At 38.6% G+C, this 18279-nt stretch overlaps 1 protein-coding gene across 1 annotated transcript in view; it reads right to left on the bottom strand.

Moving 5' to 3' along the window:
- Positions 1-18279, bottom strand: part of PHF6 (PHD finger protein 6) — a 34699-nt gene continuing 16420 nt past the window's right edge. Inside the window, exons 7-12 of the mRNA XM_029911854.1 lie at positions 9726-9892; positions 9411-9554; positions 5619-5723; positions 4204-4337; positions 2033-2162; positions 1-1739 (exon numbers count right to left, since the gene is read on the bottom strand). Of these exons, the coding sequence (XP_029767714.1) occupies positions 2033-2162; positions 4204-4337; positions 5619-5723; positions 9411-9554; positions 9726-9892 (680 nt within the window). The 3' untranslated portion in view covers positions 1-1739. The remainder of the gene's footprint in view (positions 1740-2032; positions 2163-4203; positions 4338-5618; positions 5724-9410; positions 9555-9725; positions 9893-18279) is intronic.

Below are 18279 nucleotides of genomic sequence, written 5' to 3'. Positions count from 1 at the left end.
TTGCAATTCAAGTCATGCCTTTAATTTTGAAAGTTACAAATACAAAATAAGAATGATCAATGGCATGTTTAGAGCAGTAACTGAATATTTTCTGTACACAGTAATATTTCTACTAAAACTGCATTTTCCCCCAAAACAGATTGAATTCTAACATGGTAAAGTGTTAGAAATTTAATATACAACAGTTGAGTCCCTTGAGACATTAAAGAAACACATGAAAAGACAATGACATATTAAATCTTTTAAAAATACAAGTAAAAAATGCTACAGAAACTTGTTACAAATGAACTGCTTCTTAATATCAACTGCAGATGAACCTTCGCTGTTTTTAGTCAAATTGTCAGAGTATCTTGCTTACTGCTCTACTTCAAATCTAAACGGTTTATTGGGTATTCAGAAAGAGTCAGAACCCTTCCTAAGCAATGAGATGCCCGGAAGCATTAGAAAAGACTTACTTATTACGTTTTTGGTTTTATTTTAAATGAATCGGCTAATGTGCTTCAATAGGACCAGTAGAAGAAGCTATATATTAGCAACTAGACGTGCCAGAGCTGTATGAAAAAAGTTAGGGAACTGAGCTGTTAAATTTGGTATAATCTAAACCTGATTATTCTCTACTGGAACATTGACCTCTAGGTATATGAAATGCCATGGCATGATTGTTGATTTGACAAGAAAAATTAATCAAATGCTAAAAGCATTAAGAATGGTAAGAAAATCTTCTTATATAGTGGTCACAAGATTCAAAATAAATACTGACCCCCCCCCCCCAAAAAAAAAAAAACCAAAAAAACTTGATTCCTCCTCCTTACAACACGTGGGATCTGTATATGTATTTTGGACAAAACATGAAGTGTTCCACACAACACAGAGCACTTGAGGTATGGATGTCAGATAAGGTGGCTAAATTCCATAGAAGTTAAAGTAGTAACTCTTTGAAATCTAAAGACGTTGGGTTGCAGCTTCCAAAAGTTAGTTTGAGTCACACTTAGTGAGAGGTTCTTGGTACGTTAGGAATATAGAGGTGGACTGTTGGGGAAAGAACAAACTACAGCCCTTTGGCATGAGTACTGAAGCTTGCAGCTTGTAACCAACAGCTGCTCAAGTAAATCTCCAGCAAGGAATGCTGGGCACTAGGAACAATCACAACAGGAACAAACTGAAAGGTTCAAGCATGCTTCTGCGTGCACTGAGTTCTTTTTCTACTGTGTGCTTTGCAAGCAAAAACAGAGAGCGATTTCCCCCCCACACACATTTATCCTCCATATTTTGTATATAAAGAAAATGCAAAATTCATGAGTTACCAGCTTGTTGCCACCATGGACTTGTCTGTCCATGTTGTGAATTAATCTTACTAAGACTTTCCCTTGGTGCATGAATCCACTAAACAACTTACACATTCCAAATCTTAGATTTTTATTCAGTCCAGAAATATAGAGCTTACTTCATTTCAATGTCTGCCTTAACTTTTGACACTGTACATATTACATATCATTTATATAGTGTTTCAATTTTTTCCAGACACTGCAGACTACAAACTACATAATATTGACATGTAAAACTCTGCCACTTATTGAAGGCTCACACACATGAACGTTTCAGGCAGTTCAATGAAATTTCTAACAGAATTGGGCCGTAAAAAGTTACTAACCCTTTTCTGATCTTAGAAAACAATTAAAAAGTATTAGTAGTTATGGATGTCTTATTCATTCCCAGTTCTCTAACTCTGTCCCTTGAACCTGTTTAAAAAACGATGAAAACAATAGTAAATTTAAAATCATATAAAGAGAAGAGCATCTAACAGATCTGACATTACATCTACATTTATCGACAGACGTGAGGCCTCCCTAATATTATTATAAAATCAGCTGAAGTTTAAAAAAAAAAAAGTTCCCCATTCTTCTGCAGTACACCAATAAAAAGAACTTATCTGCATATACTAGATTTAAACATTTTACTGTGATTAACTACATCAACTGTATGTTGTATTTCTCAGTCTCAGTAACAGAGCTGCCAGGAGTAACTTCCATACCTAGTTTCCATTGAGTTGTTGCTGAGGAATGCTACTATGGTCAGAGCCTGATTTCCCACGGCTTTTGCTTTCTCTTTCTTCATCCTCTTCATCCCTTTCATCGTTCCCACTATGGTTTTTACAATAGAGTCTAAGACAATAAAAAACAATGGAGGATTTACCAGGAAACAAGTAACAGATCTATATTTTAGAACATTCTGGGCTCTCTCCACTAGCGAAGAGGCTCATTTTAAAATTGTGTAGAATTAATGTATAAGGCACCTGTCAGACATCTGACATTAGAAATAAATATTAGCTAGCCTGACTAGATCACTGGCTAGAACCACAGGCTCCTGTTACAGGGGCAAGCCCAAGATCACTAGCCAAACAAAAAAGGGAACAATTCCCAACTGACAAAAGATAACAAAGAAGGGTTAAACACAAAAACAAAGACAGAAGCCCCCAAAACGGTCAGCGGTACCCATGCCTGTAAAAGCCACTGCCTCATGTCCTAAAAAGCAACCAGGGAGGAACACCAGCAGACCTCCTTCTGAGAGAGTTCCACCGCCAAGAACCTCAGACTGAGAAAGCTCTATTAACCTGTGCCAACCAACTAACAGCTGGGCAGAGAGAAAGATGTAGTTCATCATAGGATCTGCTAATGCTAACAAAGCCTATTTACTCTCTCTTTTTCCTAAAAAGTAACCACTACCTATTACACTAGCAAGCTTGTTCCAATATAGATAAGGCTGTGACAGCATTTTCATTACTTTCAATGGCTTACATCTTGCCTGTGAAAACTGACTGAGATGTACCAAGGCATAAGCCTGGGACAATTAACAAAAAAAACAACAAAACTTTAAAATAAAAAATCAGTTTGATTTTGTCTAAAATGCAGTATGAACTGTCTAGGTGTTTAATGATTGCATATGTAAAGACCTACTTTCTCTCAGCTCTACCATAAGAGAATGACCAGGCTTAGTAGTACCAGTGAGTTCGAAGAAGTTCTGTGATATGTTTTAGACATAAAATCTACATGATAAAATGGATCAGAAGCTCTGTTCTCATGAACATTTACATAACAAAAACAAATAGACACTCCGAGGGAGAATGGGCGCTCATAAAAAAAAATTGAGATTTTGTGTGTGTCAATTTGTAATCAATTTCATTTTTTCATGGCTCTTAAGCTATCAATCGGAAACCAATAAATAAGTTGAAATAAGCAGAGGAAAGCCAGGCTCTAGTGCAGTCTCTATAGACTAGCACAGGCAAAAATTTTTTAAAACCGATCAATTCTAGTTCCCAAGAAGCAGGATGGCTATCACACTGCTCATAGAATGCCCCCTTGTGGCCAAAACGAGATGCAATCTGTAAACTTTAATTGCAGTAGGTTTGTGGTAGCAACTGGGAAAGGAGGTTGGAACAGTACAGAAATAGGAAAAAAAGATATACTCTCTTAGGGATAACTGAAGTAACATGGCAGGAGTTTACCTGTGACTTCAGCAATTTGAGTTACAGATTTCACTAAATGGAGAAAAAAATTATATTTTGTTTGTTTTATTTTTAAAATATTTAATGTATTTTTAAGTGGGTATATGGAAGTTCTGAATTAAGTTAGGATCACTAAAAATATTTTGTAAATGTTTGAAAGTTATTTTGAAAATAATTATGAGTTATTTTCATTCGCACAATATTTTTCATGTTTTATAATAAACTTAACAGAAATACTTCCACTTTTGCATATGTATTTATCCTCATCTGACTTGGTAAAATGAGCTTAAATAGCTTCAGGTTAAAGAGAAAAAATATGAAGTCAGTCCAGTGGTCTAGTGTCAATGATCTACAATGCCACGAAAAGCCATGGTGTGTCAATTAGTGGTCTGGCTCTATTGCTCCCTGGGTTATTAAGGGCTAAGAGCATTCTGACAGCAGTATGCTGAACCTAATTGGAGAGGAAGAACCTCAGAGCAGGCAAATAGCAAGACCTTTGGCCAATCAAGGATAGCTGTTGACAGGAGCACCCATCCAATTATCCTAATTTGTTTGACAGTGATGATGCAGGGCCTTGGAACGAATAGCATAGCTGAAGTTGCGTATCTTAGTTCGAACCCCCTCCCCCCCCCAGTGTAGCCCAGGCCTCAGAGGAGATCAGAAAAAATTGTTATTACAGAATTAACTGCTAGAGTTCTTACTTGTAAATTCCTCGTGACATATTCTCAATGTATTTAGCTTTGTCTTGTACTCCACAGTGGTAATGGTAAGTCTTGATACAGGCTTTAATTTCACATCCAATAGTCGCCCCAGGCTGACTGCAAAGAGTGCATTTCTGTTGAGGGGGGGAAAAGACAGTACTCTAAGTTGTGGTGTTAATCCATTTAATGTCTTGTCGCTTAATGCTCACTTTGATGTCCCCAAATTTTAGTCATAAACATGATGAAGTAATTTTTCTTGTAGCACAAACTTATCTTAATATATAGTAAGCCAGAAACCGTTTTAAATCTGCATCAATTAATATATATGAACAACAGAGTACTGTTTTGCCTGTCTACTGCAAAAATAAGTAACGGCAAGATTTGCACACATAAGTTCTATTTTGTTGCTGCTGTTGAAGTTGAAGCTAGCTTTTCCAAGTACCAAAACTCATTGAATATGAATTGTGTTTTAGGCAATGATAAAGTATTATATTTTTTCAGATGGCAATGGAGTTCCATATGTTAATGAATTCTAATATTCATGAAACAGTGTGCCATATTTTACTTATAAAACATACCTGAGTGCCTGTCACAAACTCTGGGGCCCTTATATGCTTTAATTTTCACACTAAAATGTCATAACATGCTGCTCAGACCATTCAAAAATAAATATGTGAACCAACAGACGTAAGATGATGACAAAACACCTCCCAAGCAAGCATCCTCATCATCATGAAAAGTCCCTCCAAGCTTCAGCCTAGCTCATGTCATGGGAGAAAAGATGAACCTTGCAGATGCCCAAGTGATTAGCAAATCTGGCCCTGGACCGACCAAGGGAATGTGAATTTGAATCCAGGAGCCGTGCTAGTAACTGAAGACTTTAATAAGGTAATATATTTGGGGCCTTTGAGACCCCAAAACAAGTATTTAAAAGATGCAATTCACCAGAGATATGCATGGGATTCATCTTCCTTTAACTGGCAATACAGAGATTCAGTGTCCTTTTAAAGTGTGTTGAGAATGAACTAGCCATCATTTAAAAAAACAGAACAAGTTTGAAATAAGTCAATAATTACACAAATTGACTCCCAAAACCTATTTAGCAATTTCATGCCATATAGATTCTGCGGTATGGAAAACAAACGGTCAATTCCTTCCTTTCTATTATGGTCCCCAAAGGGCCAACATACTGCATTCACAAAGTATGCTGTAGTTAAAAAAAACAAAAACAAACAAAAAAAAAAACAGTAATTGTTGAGACACTTTGTATCCTGATACCTAGTAGTGACAATATATTTAAATTGTTTTCTAAAAAATTAAATGAAAAGATTTGTTCAGATAAGGAAAAGAGAGAATTGCAATATACTCCCAACAGAAATCACTGAAGCATTCCTTACAAACCCAAAGACACATACCATTCTTTTTCCTCTCTTGATCTCCTGAAGTACAGTTTTAATATCAAAATCACCAAACTCTGCCCTTGATGTTGTTGTTAGCTGGACAGTGCCAGAAGAGAACAACTGTAAAGCAAACAAATGCACAATAATGTTAGGAGGTTACAGATGTGGCCATAAGAAGATTAAGGAGCAGGAACAACAGAAAGGGATGCACTGTACTCAATTATCTGCTGGTAAATTGTGCTTTGCCAATGAACTAGAAAAAAATTGCAGATTGAGCATATCAGTAATTTGGATATTCCTTCCAATGCCCACTTGATTGCTTCAATTATATGTGATTGCATTTCAGAGGATTTTTTTTGAATGACAAAGCAGTAGTTAAAGGATGATTATGATAATGGAATATACGAAGCAATAAATGAGTACCGCAGTCAATTAAGACACTGAAGACATGCCTTTGTTCTGATAAGGATATTTCATCTCCACTCACTGCCCCACCTAAATAATTCAGCTTACTCACACTGCCAATACCAGTGCCCCTGGAAAGCCAGAAATGGTGACAATGGAACATTTCCAGGTAGTCGTAAACCTCATATGTTTCCATTACCTGCAGTTTTTATTGGCTGAATGCATTTCCTTTTACAATTAGACCAACATCGCTCACAAGACTTAACTATATAGTATATGCAGTAAAAGCTCTTGAAGGACTTCAGCTAATTTGGACAAACACAAGTGGAGAAGGGATCACGCAAAAGTCCAGCTCAACTTTCAGACAGGGTAATTCTTTTCTGCTTACCTGCTATCTCAATTGGATATGTGCCTCTATTTGTAGGATAGGAAAGAGTCTTTTTGCAGGTACTGGGATAGCGGGCTCAGGCCCATCCAAAACTAAAGACCAGCCCCCTCAACCAAGGGGGAGGAACCACCAAATCCTGGCCACAACTGAATTTGGGGGACAACAAATGCAAAAACAGGAACAGGAGTGGGGGTTGAAGGTTCATAATCACAGTTTTGGATGGGGACACTGACCAGAGAACCCTGGGCACTGCCCACTGCTCCTCAAAGTCCAAGGAATCACTCGACGCCACCAAGAGGAACTCTCATAGACTTTAAGATCCAAAGGGGTCATTGTGATCATCCAGTCTGACCTCCTCCATGTTGCAAGCCATAGGACCTCACCCTCCAACTCTTGTAATAGACCCCTAACTTCTGGCTGAGTTACTGAAGTCCTCAACTACTTCAAGGTACAGAGAATTCACCATTTTCACTAGTTTGAATCTGCAAGTGACCCATGCTGCAGAGCAAGGCAGAACTCTGCCCAGGTATGTGATACAACAAGGAATTGGAAACAGATCACACCATTACATAGCATCCTCCTCCAAGCAAGCTTCCTCCTCCAGGTCTGGTGGAGGACCACCTTGGCCAGCACCAGGAGCAGATTGACAAAGTCTCGTGACTCTATGGGGCCCTGGATAGGATGCTTGTATATAACAAGAACCTCAACAGGAGGTTACAGAGGAGCCACAAGAGGGGCTGCAGTCTGACGCACTCGACATAGATATGCGCCAGGTGTCCCTCTTGCCGCAGAAGGGACTCTATAAACCACACTAACTACATACCCGTGCTCACAGCACCATGAAAGAGCCATCAAGTCTCATATCCTAGGGGTGCTGTGAGACCAGACTAGAGTACAAGCTGGCCACCGGAGTTCCCCTCAACTCCACAGGTTGCAGCAGGTCCCACCGCTTGGTGTCAGGGCAGGACACGAGGGCGAAGAAGTGGGTGGTACAGAGCATGTAGAGATGTTCATGTGATACGGTCTGGAGATGGACCAGCTGAGTTAGGTGGTGTATCACAGGCATCTGGGGGTTGCAGGGTAGGGGCCTGATGACAAGCTCTAGAGGGCCAGGTGTGAAGGGCGTGGAGCACTCTCTGCAGGATCTGCCCAAGAAAAGTGAGAGAAGTGGGGGTGGGGGGCAAGGCTGCACTCACCTCCTGGAGCACACAACAGGGTATGCACAGGGTGGGCAACCCCATATGCTCACCAAGCACCACAGGCTATACTCATTTCCTCCGACTAGCCCAGGTGGTCTCAGATTCTGGTGACAGCAGCCAAGACCAGTCTCTGGTGCATCAAGGAGGACTCCAACACCCTTACATGAAGATTAAGGTCGTGTACCAGGAGTTCAAAAGCCAGGAGGTATTCCCCCTCAGTAGCTGCTACAGACCTGGTCGCTGAAACTAGCTTCCGGGTCCTGTGGAGGTCCTGGTAAAAGGCAACATCTCAGAGAGGTCTCAGGGGAGACCTCTTGGGAGGAAAGGCGGTCTTAATGTTTTTAAGGCAGCAGAATGGGATGCAGCAGGATTATATTCTATTCCTACCTCTGCCACGAACTATGTGACTTTGGGCAAGTCACTTCATTTCTATCTGCCTCTGTTCCCCATCTGTGAAATCGGGGATAAAACAGAGGGATAAGAGGCTCAGATTCTATGGCTAGTGATGGAGGCCACAAAACTGCATAGATCAGAGGTTGTAAATAGATGGACTGCAGGCCAAATTTGGATCAGACGCTTTTGAACAGACCGCAAAATCTTATTATTTACTTATTATTGGGGTGTGAAAAATGTTTCTCTGGAGTCTGGACCTTGACAAAAAACAATTGACGACCCCTGCCAATCTCCTATCCCAAACTGTATTGTCTAATATTACTGTATGCTATTAAACAGCTGTTTTCACCCAGAGATGAATGCATCAATTCCATTAGGTGGTATTTTGTGATCCTTTTGCATGAAATGAGCTGTATTATGGAGATGCCAGTTTGGGCTCCAAATTTAAATGTGAGTTGAGTTTTGCACTTAAAGCACACATCTACTCTGTTATAAATGAATGGGAGCTCTATTCTTGTTAGAATATCACTATTTTCAGTTTAATCTGCTTCTCAGCATTGCAGCTCTTCTTTCCCAAACTCATGCATACAATAGAGCAAAGAATACTCAAAAGCGACAAAAGGTGTGGCTCTCTGCTTAGTGAGGCTAGCCATAAGGAGAAAGTTATATCAAAAAAATCTACCAGTTGCATTGGCTACTTATTCATTTCCAAGTACAACTCAAGGTGTGGACTTTGTTTTGTACAGCCCCACCTGGATCAAGGACCTAGCCATATGAAAAACGGAATTCTCTGCTTATATTCTTCCAGAGCCACTGAGATCAGTTGATGCACATGAGTTAATAGTTCCCTAGATGTGATCATTTAGAAGCAGGGAGTTTCCAGTGGGGAGCCACTGACTCCCGGAGGTCACTTCCCCATCTCTTTTGACACCACCTGAATCAACTGATCTTCAAAGCATTGTGCAAAGCTAATCGGTTTCTGCAGGCTTTTATTGGGGGGGAGGGGGAAAAGAAGGAGGGGGAGAAGGGGGAGGCCTGGGGCCAGAGGGCATTAGTGGTATTTTATTTTGCGGTGTAATCTTTTAGTTAAAATTATTTAATGTTATTGGAGTTATATTTTTGTTTTTTAAACACTGCACGTACACGCACCTAGGTACAATGGGATTATTTTTATTAAGATGAAAAGTCTACCTGAGCTAATTCCTCCATCTCTAAACATAGTCAACATAGTCATTATCAACAGTGCCTCTGGTGAAAATAAATGAACTGCTCAGCTCACAACACTTTAGTGGTCGGAGAGAGTGGAAGCACAGGCTGTATTAATACATAACTACATGTTAGTACAGTGCCCTAACAATGCATCATATGGCAGGGCAGTTCAGACAAATTAAAACCCCACACTAACCCAAATATTCTACTTACCATACACTTATAGTGGGCTGCTGCCTTTTTGGCATTAAATATATGAAGCTTTCCTCTAGCTTCATTTTCTTCTTCGCCTGCATGACAGAATCCACATTTAGGTTTTGTATCACTGGGACTGCTTCTGTGGGGAGACCTGTCTCTCTGAAAGAAAAACATTTTACTAAAATATACTGCTGGGTTCCAAGTAAGGTAATAATTTAACAAGTCTCTGGCCACCAGCTGGAGACTCAAATGCTAGTTTTAATCAAAATCTTTAATTTCAAAGACAAACTTTCTTCTAAGAAGTTTAGCATATTTATATTTACTGCTTACATAGGAACTGCTTTCTATTTCATCTGTGCCATGTGAGGATGTAGATCTAGTGTCTTCTGACTGCCCTTTGAGATTTGTTTTTCTTGGCTTTCCCTTACGACCCCTCTTTTTTCCTTTGGGAGGTGAAGGCTCCAATTCGTGTTCATTGACACCTTCTTCTAAATCTGCTTAGAAATTAGAAAACAACATCAAGTAAATCTCAAAAATGAAAACTGTTTTACAAAAAATTATATAGGAAAAATAAGAAGTCTTTTTACCATTTTTCTTACCCATGTTTATAAAAATATATTATTTCCAATTAATTAAAATTTTGTTTTACAATCTTCAACCATCTACCATTAAATATACACATTACCTAATACATCTCTGAAAACTACTGTCTAAAATGTTTAAAGTTTCTTTACAAATCATACACAATACATTTAACATTATGTCAACATCCCATTTCAGAGCTAAAATCTGACTTTAGATACACATGCTAATCTCCTGCTGACGGTAATGGGAGCTGAGCAAGTATCTGAAAGGAAGAATTGACCACGCCCATTGGTAACCTAATTTATTCTAGGTAACCTGCTGCCCTCTATTAAACAGCCGAACTTCTATTTTGAACCAACAAGTGTTCTTTGCCAGAATGAAATTTGATTTTTTTTTTTTAAATGAGAAGCAAACACCAATGTAAGTCACATTCACTAAGGAATGCCTCTCTCTCCTTGCTTTAATGCTTGAAATCTTCACAGCTTGTTTAAAAGGAAATTTCATCCATTTTGGTCATTCCAGTGAAATGAACATTTAGAATTGTAAAAATCATTTATCTCCATGAATAAATTATAAAACAAATTTGAATATAACATTTTAGTTACAACATACTTTTAAGTCTACTGATAGTGGCAGCAATCAGCTAGCTGGAGAGCAACCTCCTGACACTGGAAATATTACAGCCCGGAAGACTTAAGTGGTTTCTATAAATAGACGTTTTATATATTATATATATTAAACACAAATATGTTAAAGCTGGATTTTCAAGGTCTTTACATTTTTTGATCCTCCTCTCTTGACATATGGATACTGTCTGTTCTCAGCAACTCAACTATCTTATAACTGCTTTATCAGAAGAACTTACAAGTAAAGGTTCCCTTAAAATGATAAAGTACTAAACTTTTAAAAATCATGTGTTATCAGATATTAAGCCTGGGTTCTTCAAAGGGGCCTAAAGGAGTTAACCATCCAACTTCCTTTGGCTCCTTGGAAAACACCAGCCTAAATGTTTAATTGCTTCAGCCAGCTGTAATCAAACACTGAACATCCCTTTGATTATTCAAAATGTGTAGTTAACACAGACCTAGGGCAAACCTTTCAGGCTTGTTTACTTTGTTGCCCAACTGACTTGCATTTAGTATTAAATAGCCAGTTCTTGTGCTCAGTTGCTAAGAACTTTCCTGACAGTCAGCCATTTATAAAAATCAGTCTTTTTATAAAAGACCAAAATGCAGATTCGACAGTTGGATTTTTCTATGGAATCATGCTCTGTACACATTGCTAGACAAGTTACTCTTCACAATCCAAAAAACAAGGGTGTAGATGAACCCCTAAGTGGAATGGAGTCCAAAGTCAGAAGATCTGATCTCCCGCTTTTTACAATAGTGACAAATGTAGTGTTGCTTTTTATTTAGGCATTACGAGGACACCTATCACCAGGGTACCCTAGCCTCCATATCTAAGCAGGATATTCCTGTTTCAGGACCTGAACACTGTACCACAAATCAGAAGATTCCAATTTACACCATTTTTGTTTTTTCCAGTTCTAGTATATGACGAAACCTAGTTGCATGTTATTCTACCCTGATGGTTAACCTAGTGTACTTAACCAAGGCTTACAAAGATCAATTCCTAACCCTTGGATATATCCCACTGCTATCATAATCTAGCATAGATGACAAAGCCATTGGCCTGAGACTTAACATACAGATAAACCATTCCTATCCTACCCTTCTTACTGCAGCTGTTGCCAGTCTCCAACAGAACTAGACACACTTGCACTTCTCTTGAGGAGAAAAGACTTATCCACATGCTTCCACCACAGGTTAAATACAAGCTCAAATATAATGCCTAAAAAGCATTTTTCTGTTGTATGTTCTGAAAGCGGCCAAAATTTGAGAAGCTATGTAATTCTCCCAAGTTTCTGTAAATCAATTTGGATTAGATTTGCCAGGTTTATCAACAATACACATTTTTCTCAACCTCTACGTAAACTTAATGAGTCAACCTAGCTCACCAGGACCTACTTTTTAGCAGGTAATATGTTTTATTGAACCAACCCCTGTCGGTGAAAGAGAAACTTTCAAGCTACACAGAAGCAGCTTGTCGAAAGCTTGTCTTTCACCAACAGAAGCTGGTCCAATAAAAGATATTACCTCATCCACATCTTGTGCACCTCATATTCTAGGACCAACACAGCTACAACACTACAAACTACTCTTTAGCAAGAATATATGCCACATTCCATAGTTTAAGATACAGAGGGGCAACAGAGCAGCACATTTTCTTTCTTATATATATATATATATATAGCAGGACCTAGATTGTGCTGTGAAATACAATTAATTTCATTGTTAAGCAACAGTTTGAGAGCCACAAAAGAGGACTGCCATATTAGCCTACTTTAGTTTGCATTTCAGATTAACTGTTAAATACCCACAATCAATATGGTTATGGAGTGGTGAAACCCAAAGGAAACATCAGGCTCCAGACTGGGTGTGACAAACTGAGTCCTATACTTCTGAGAAGCACTTCTAAAGAGTAGAACCCTATTTTATCATGTCCTTCCTCACATGCATGTAATTCTGGGTCCTCCGCTAAAATACTGAAGTCTTTCAAATCCTAGCCTTAAATCTTTCATTTATAGTAATCATAGGTGTTTCTTGTAACAGTAGGTAAAAAAAAAATCAGACAGATGTGTAAATTGGTGTCCCTTTAATAATATCAGTGTTTGAAAAGTTCAAACTGTTCCTTCCAACATGCATTTGTCTACACTGGATTTCACCCGCCATAATGCTGTCCAATCGCCTAGCTTTGTTAAGTTTTACCAGAGTCCCTCAATATTTTTCAGTCTTGCTTGTCAGACAATTTTTTCCCCCTCTAAGTCCATCCTCTGGCCCCAATAATTAAACACTTGGGACACTGCTCTGCTCACTACTGTCAGTGCTGAAAATAGGACTATCAATAATTAGAAGAAAATGAACATACATGATGAAAACCAACTTATTTATAAATAACTGTCACAGGCTCATGACAGAATCCTTTCTGAAATACTTATTTTGTACTTTATTTGCTCTCTTGTAAGAGTTGTTTTAATACTAAAGATTTAAACAGTAAAAAGACCATACATTTAAAAAATGATTTTATTAAGTAATATACCATGAGGAAAGAAAGCTAAGGATTCCTAAAGAACTGCCCTTTCTGCCCCAAAACCAGTATCTCCAACAAAGTTCAGAATTCACTGAAATCCACACACTGTATCCCCCTTTCCTGAAGGTGGATCTAGGTAAATAAAAAAAATCCAAAATAGATTTAAGTCCCAATCCTACACATAGTGTGAACCTGGGACTGATTTCGAAGGGACTCTTGTGCTAGCATATCTAGTTTCAGGACTGATTCCTTGGAACATTAGTTTCTCTCTTATTAACAGCACTAAGAACTAGTATAACAGTACAGAAAATAAAAACCTGTAACCAGGTTTAACACAACAGCGCCTTGGATAGTCTTTGCTATTTAATAGACAATTTGGTTTGTGCCCTATCCCTCCCCTCAAGCCCACTGCCAAGCTTACCCTGTTTCCCTGGCATCTGATGGTTGGGTGTTTCCAACTTCTCATGTCAGCTTGAACTAAGGGAAACACAAAAAGTTGTTCAACACCTCCCTGACCATATGAAGTGTTATCATGGGCCCCACCCATATTGTGAAATCCCCTAAGGTTCCCTAGATGTTCTTCACCTGCCCCCCTCCCTTCCCCATTAGCCTTTCATAACAAATTCTTATGTCAGATAAGCTGCCCTCAAAAGTACCTAAAATGCTGTATCTGAAGAAGTGAGTCTTACACGCCTGAGATCCAGTGTGCGCTCTCAGAATAACATATTCCGGAGAAGATATTCTCTATTTTCAGATGCATTTAAAAAAATGTTTTAATCAAGAACATACTAACTTCAGATCAGCTATGACAAAATCCAGGAGTGAGAGTCCCCCATATTTGTAGCTTAGAATTCCACTATCAGTACCAAGCAGTATAAAAAGCGGATTTATATAGCAGTTGACTCCCTGGGTTGTCAGCCTGGAGGTCCCAATTCTTAAGGGGTTGAGGGAGTGTCCCTTTTGTTATGGGTAGAAGGAAACTGGGTCCTGAAACTTTTTCCTGTTGTAATGTGGAGTCATGATATTGAAGAGGTTGAGATCCACTAGTTTATTCTTTATTGTGTGATCCTTAATTATGTTGGGGATTTCCTCCCCTTCTTTAAAATGTAGTGTTAAAGCAAAGTAACACAAATAACTATATTAAAGTAATTTTAAGATGGTGACAAACCAATAAAAAGGAGGACATGTCAAATGGAGGCTAACGCTGCTATATCTAACTACCAAAGGGGTCTCTAGACTGCAATACAATAGCACAGCAGAGCAGTTACACAGGAGGAAAAGAGACTCAAGATGATAAAATAAGGATGGTACTAAGCAAACCTGATTGGTAGAGTTTGTAGAAAGTGGTATTGTAGATACGTGGTTCAAGTTTAGATATTGTGGAGATGTCTCAGTGTGCTTACTTTTATTAAGTCTACACAAAGTATATATATTTTGGTTTAAAATTGTTAAAGTGCATTACAAGAAAAGAAGGATTTCTAGAAATCAGAGCAAGTCAGTATTAAGTTTTACAAAATAAAAGGGGTTTAAATTAAGAAAGAACAAAAAAGTATAAGCTAAACGATAGCTAAGGATAATAATGTAAAATATTCTTTTATTTTTCAGTCCTCTGATATTTTAAAGAACCACAAGGGGGCAATGTAATTATTTTTACTGGAAAAGAAATGGCAGAAAAACTAAACAGTTTCTTTGCATCTGTATTTGATAATGAGAATGTGACTGCATCCACAGATACTAGTGAGGATAAATTAGGAGAGATTGACATAAAGTAGTGGAAAGTAAATATTTGAATATGTGGACAAATCACCAGGTAGCAGTAAGTTTCATCTATAAGTGATGTGAAATTACAGATGAAAATGTTCAACTGCTTATTTTCAGGAAATCTTTTTGATAATGGAGAAAGACCAGATCAGAGGAAACTATCAATATGATTCTAAAGCGTAGAGATTTTCAGGGGAAAAGGCTTAAAATTCCACACCTGTAAGTCCAATTATTATTTTATATTTTCAAGTATACTAGATTCCGCATAGAAACCGGTAATGACATGGACCTTGACCAAAAGAATTTATAGTCTGAACAGCATTTATATTAGGAAGTGTTTGAGATTATTTCTGTGTATAGTTTAAGGATGCTTTTGTAAAGTTCGACACTGCTGACCATGAGATACTGCTGTCTCACCTGAGAGAGGTGGCAGGAGACTAGGGTAATGTGTTAAAATGATTTGAGTCCTTCCTGAAAGGACACTCCCAACAAGTAATGATGCCGTGCACCTCCACCAGTAGGCCCCTCACTTGTGGGCTTCCACAAGGATCAGTTCTCTTTCTGGTCCTTTTCAATATTTACATACAACTACTAGTCACTCAACACAGACTTGAGTGCCAGCAATATGCAGATGGCACACAGCTATGCCTATCCTTCATCACATATAACCACACCACTACCAACATGATGGCCCAATGTTTAGGTGAGATCAGGTCATGGATGAAGTATAGCTAGCTGAAGTTGAACTTGAGCAAAATAAATAGAGGTGATGCTAGAGGGAGGAGGGAAGTATTTAGAGGAGTCTGCAGGCACAGTACAGTCTCCTTGGTTGAAGGTTCACATCGACAAATGGTCATTTCAGTCTATAGTCTAGGAGTACTATTGGATTTCTCACTGATCCTGAGCTCTCACACTGCAACATTTGTGAGTAATGCTTTCTATCATCTCCAGTTGGCTACGAGACTCCATCTCATCATGGCAGAAGAAGAGCTGGCCTCAGTTATTCAAGCCTTCATCATCTTTTGGCTGGACGACAGCAATGCGGTATACCTGGGCATGAAACCTTCAGCACTTCGGAACCTCCAACTACTATAAAACGCTGCAGCACAGTCTCCTCAAAAACACAGGCTACTATGAACACATCCTACTCTCTAAACTGGCTCCAGATAGAATTCTGAATCAAGTTCAAGATATTGGTCCTTATCTTCAAAGCGTTCCATGGCCTGGGCTCAAGATACAAAAGAATCTCAGAGTTACGAACATCTTGGGAATGGAGGTTTTCCGTAACTTTGAACAAAACATTACGGCTGTTCTTCCAAAAGTTTACAATTGAACATTGACTTAATACAGCTTCGAAACTTTACTGTGCAAAAGAAAAATGCTTTTTTTTTTTTAGTAGTTTATGTTTAACACAGTAAGAGTAAACCTCATCTGTGTGAGAGACAGATCCTTCACCAGGACTGTTCGGAGACTTTGGAATGAACTCTCCCACAAACTAAGGATAATCACAAATCTCCCTACTTCCCAATCCAAATGCAACACACATTTATTTGACCTTGTCTTCCCTAACACACACACACACACACACACACACACCCCCCAACAGGTATTTTTTTAAAATAAGTTTAAAAGCCCCTACTAAAACAAGACACTCCACTGCACATGCTTGTCCCTCTCAGGAGAGGATGAGAGTACAAATAGCATGTGACAGATGTGTAGTCTCATTGCTTAATGCACTACTTGAAGGCACTCAGCTACTACAGTGATGAGTGCAGTATAAAAAGTGTCACAGATTCAAACTGAAGAATTACATAAAATCTTCCATAAACACAATGCACTGTTTCAATATCAAGGTAAAAGATGCTTCTTTTCCTCTAGTTATCGAGTGGACTTTTTCCATAGGGAGAAGTCTTTGCAAATCAGACTATTGAAACAGTTGCTATGAGGATGTTTGTTCAGACTTTTAGGATGGAGTAACTGCTTTTTGACATAAGAACATGTAGACATTTTGGGCGCATATTTAGAGGAATAGTCTCCAGAAGATACAAAACAAGGTAGTTGGGCCTAATCTGTCTTCTGCAGAAAGACTATGCAACCTCTCTGCAGTAGGAATGGAAAGACAAGAGGACCAGACCTTGTGAGTTAGGATGCCATTGTGGTTTTTACATGTGACTAGAGAAGTCTGTGCATAGTGAGGCAACTATACGGTGTGAAAGGCATAGTGTGTGCCTGACATTAAAGAAAATGAGGCTGCATCAAGAAATGAGGCTGCATCAAGAAGCATTTACTCCTGACTAAAACGCAAATCTCATCCCAGATGAATCAGAACATTGTCTAAATCTGATGCCAATATGTCTTTGATGTTTTTCCTGTTGGCATCTGGTTTATGCAGAGCACGGAATAAAATAATTGCTTTGGTACAGAATGTGCTATTTCTGAATGGGTTTGCTAGAGAAATGTTGTCCTCACTCAACTCCCTGAATTACGTGAGATTAGATCAAATATGAAGTTTGTAAAGAAATAAAAAGCATGACGACTAAGGGAATCTTTAGATTTCCATTTGTGGAAAGACCATTCCCTTTAAATCCCTGAGAGCTTTGGGTGCAGCAACTGTGGTAATTATGGACACTTCATTTTCTGACCTCACAGCTTCCAGGCATCTGTTCTGAACATTAACAATGTGTACAGTCATATGGCCTCTTATTATTCTCCATTTGATTATTATGTAGCAGATGTAAAAGGAATGAGATGCAGGTGTTCCTTTCTTGAAATATTCCTCATCAGTTAAGTAAGGACAGTTTGGAAGGGCTAAGACAACCCCATTCGGGGAACAGAAGGATATCAGAGTTAGGTTTTGGCCATCAATTAGTCCCAACAAACGAATATGTTTAAAATCATAACACAATAACGTATCAAAGCTATAGGGCCAGATTTTCAGAAGAGCTCAGCATATAGCAGCTACTGTTCTAATTGGGATGCTGAGCACTTTTTATTATCTGGACCATACTCTGGAATGAAGAGGTAAATTTACCATCTTTATAGTAATACTAGCAATCAAGGCTATTGGCAAGGAATTCCTCTGAGAAAGCTCTTGTCTAGATTCCGAAAGGAGAGAGTTAAATTACTGAAAGTTCTTTTCTTATTCTTGAGGATATTCACAAGCAGGTACTTAAGTACGTACTGATATTCAGTAAGCCTTACTTTAGGAATGTTCCTGGAACAGAACACAAGCACCTCAGATAAATATTGTCCCAGTTTTACGCAAGACCAGGTACTTCTCTGCAATATCTGTGGGTTGGTTGCATAAATTAGAATACCAGTAGCACACAAAAAGTGGACACTTAAGCTAATGCCCTGAAAGTATTAACTGGTTCTAGAAGTAGGCTGT

The sequence above is a fragment of the Terrapene carolina genome, unplaced genomic scaffold, assembly GCF_002925995.2.
Source record: "Terrapene carolina triunguis isolate 2854851 unplaced genomic scaffold, T_m_triunguis-2.0 Scaffold131, whole genome shotgun sequence".
Classification (NCBI taxonomy): Eukaryota; Metazoa; Chordata; order Testudines; family Emydidae; genus Terrapene; species Terrapene triunguis.
The sequence above is the reverse complement of the archived record's forward strand: the minus strand, read 5'-3'. Positions and strand labels throughout refer to the sequence as shown.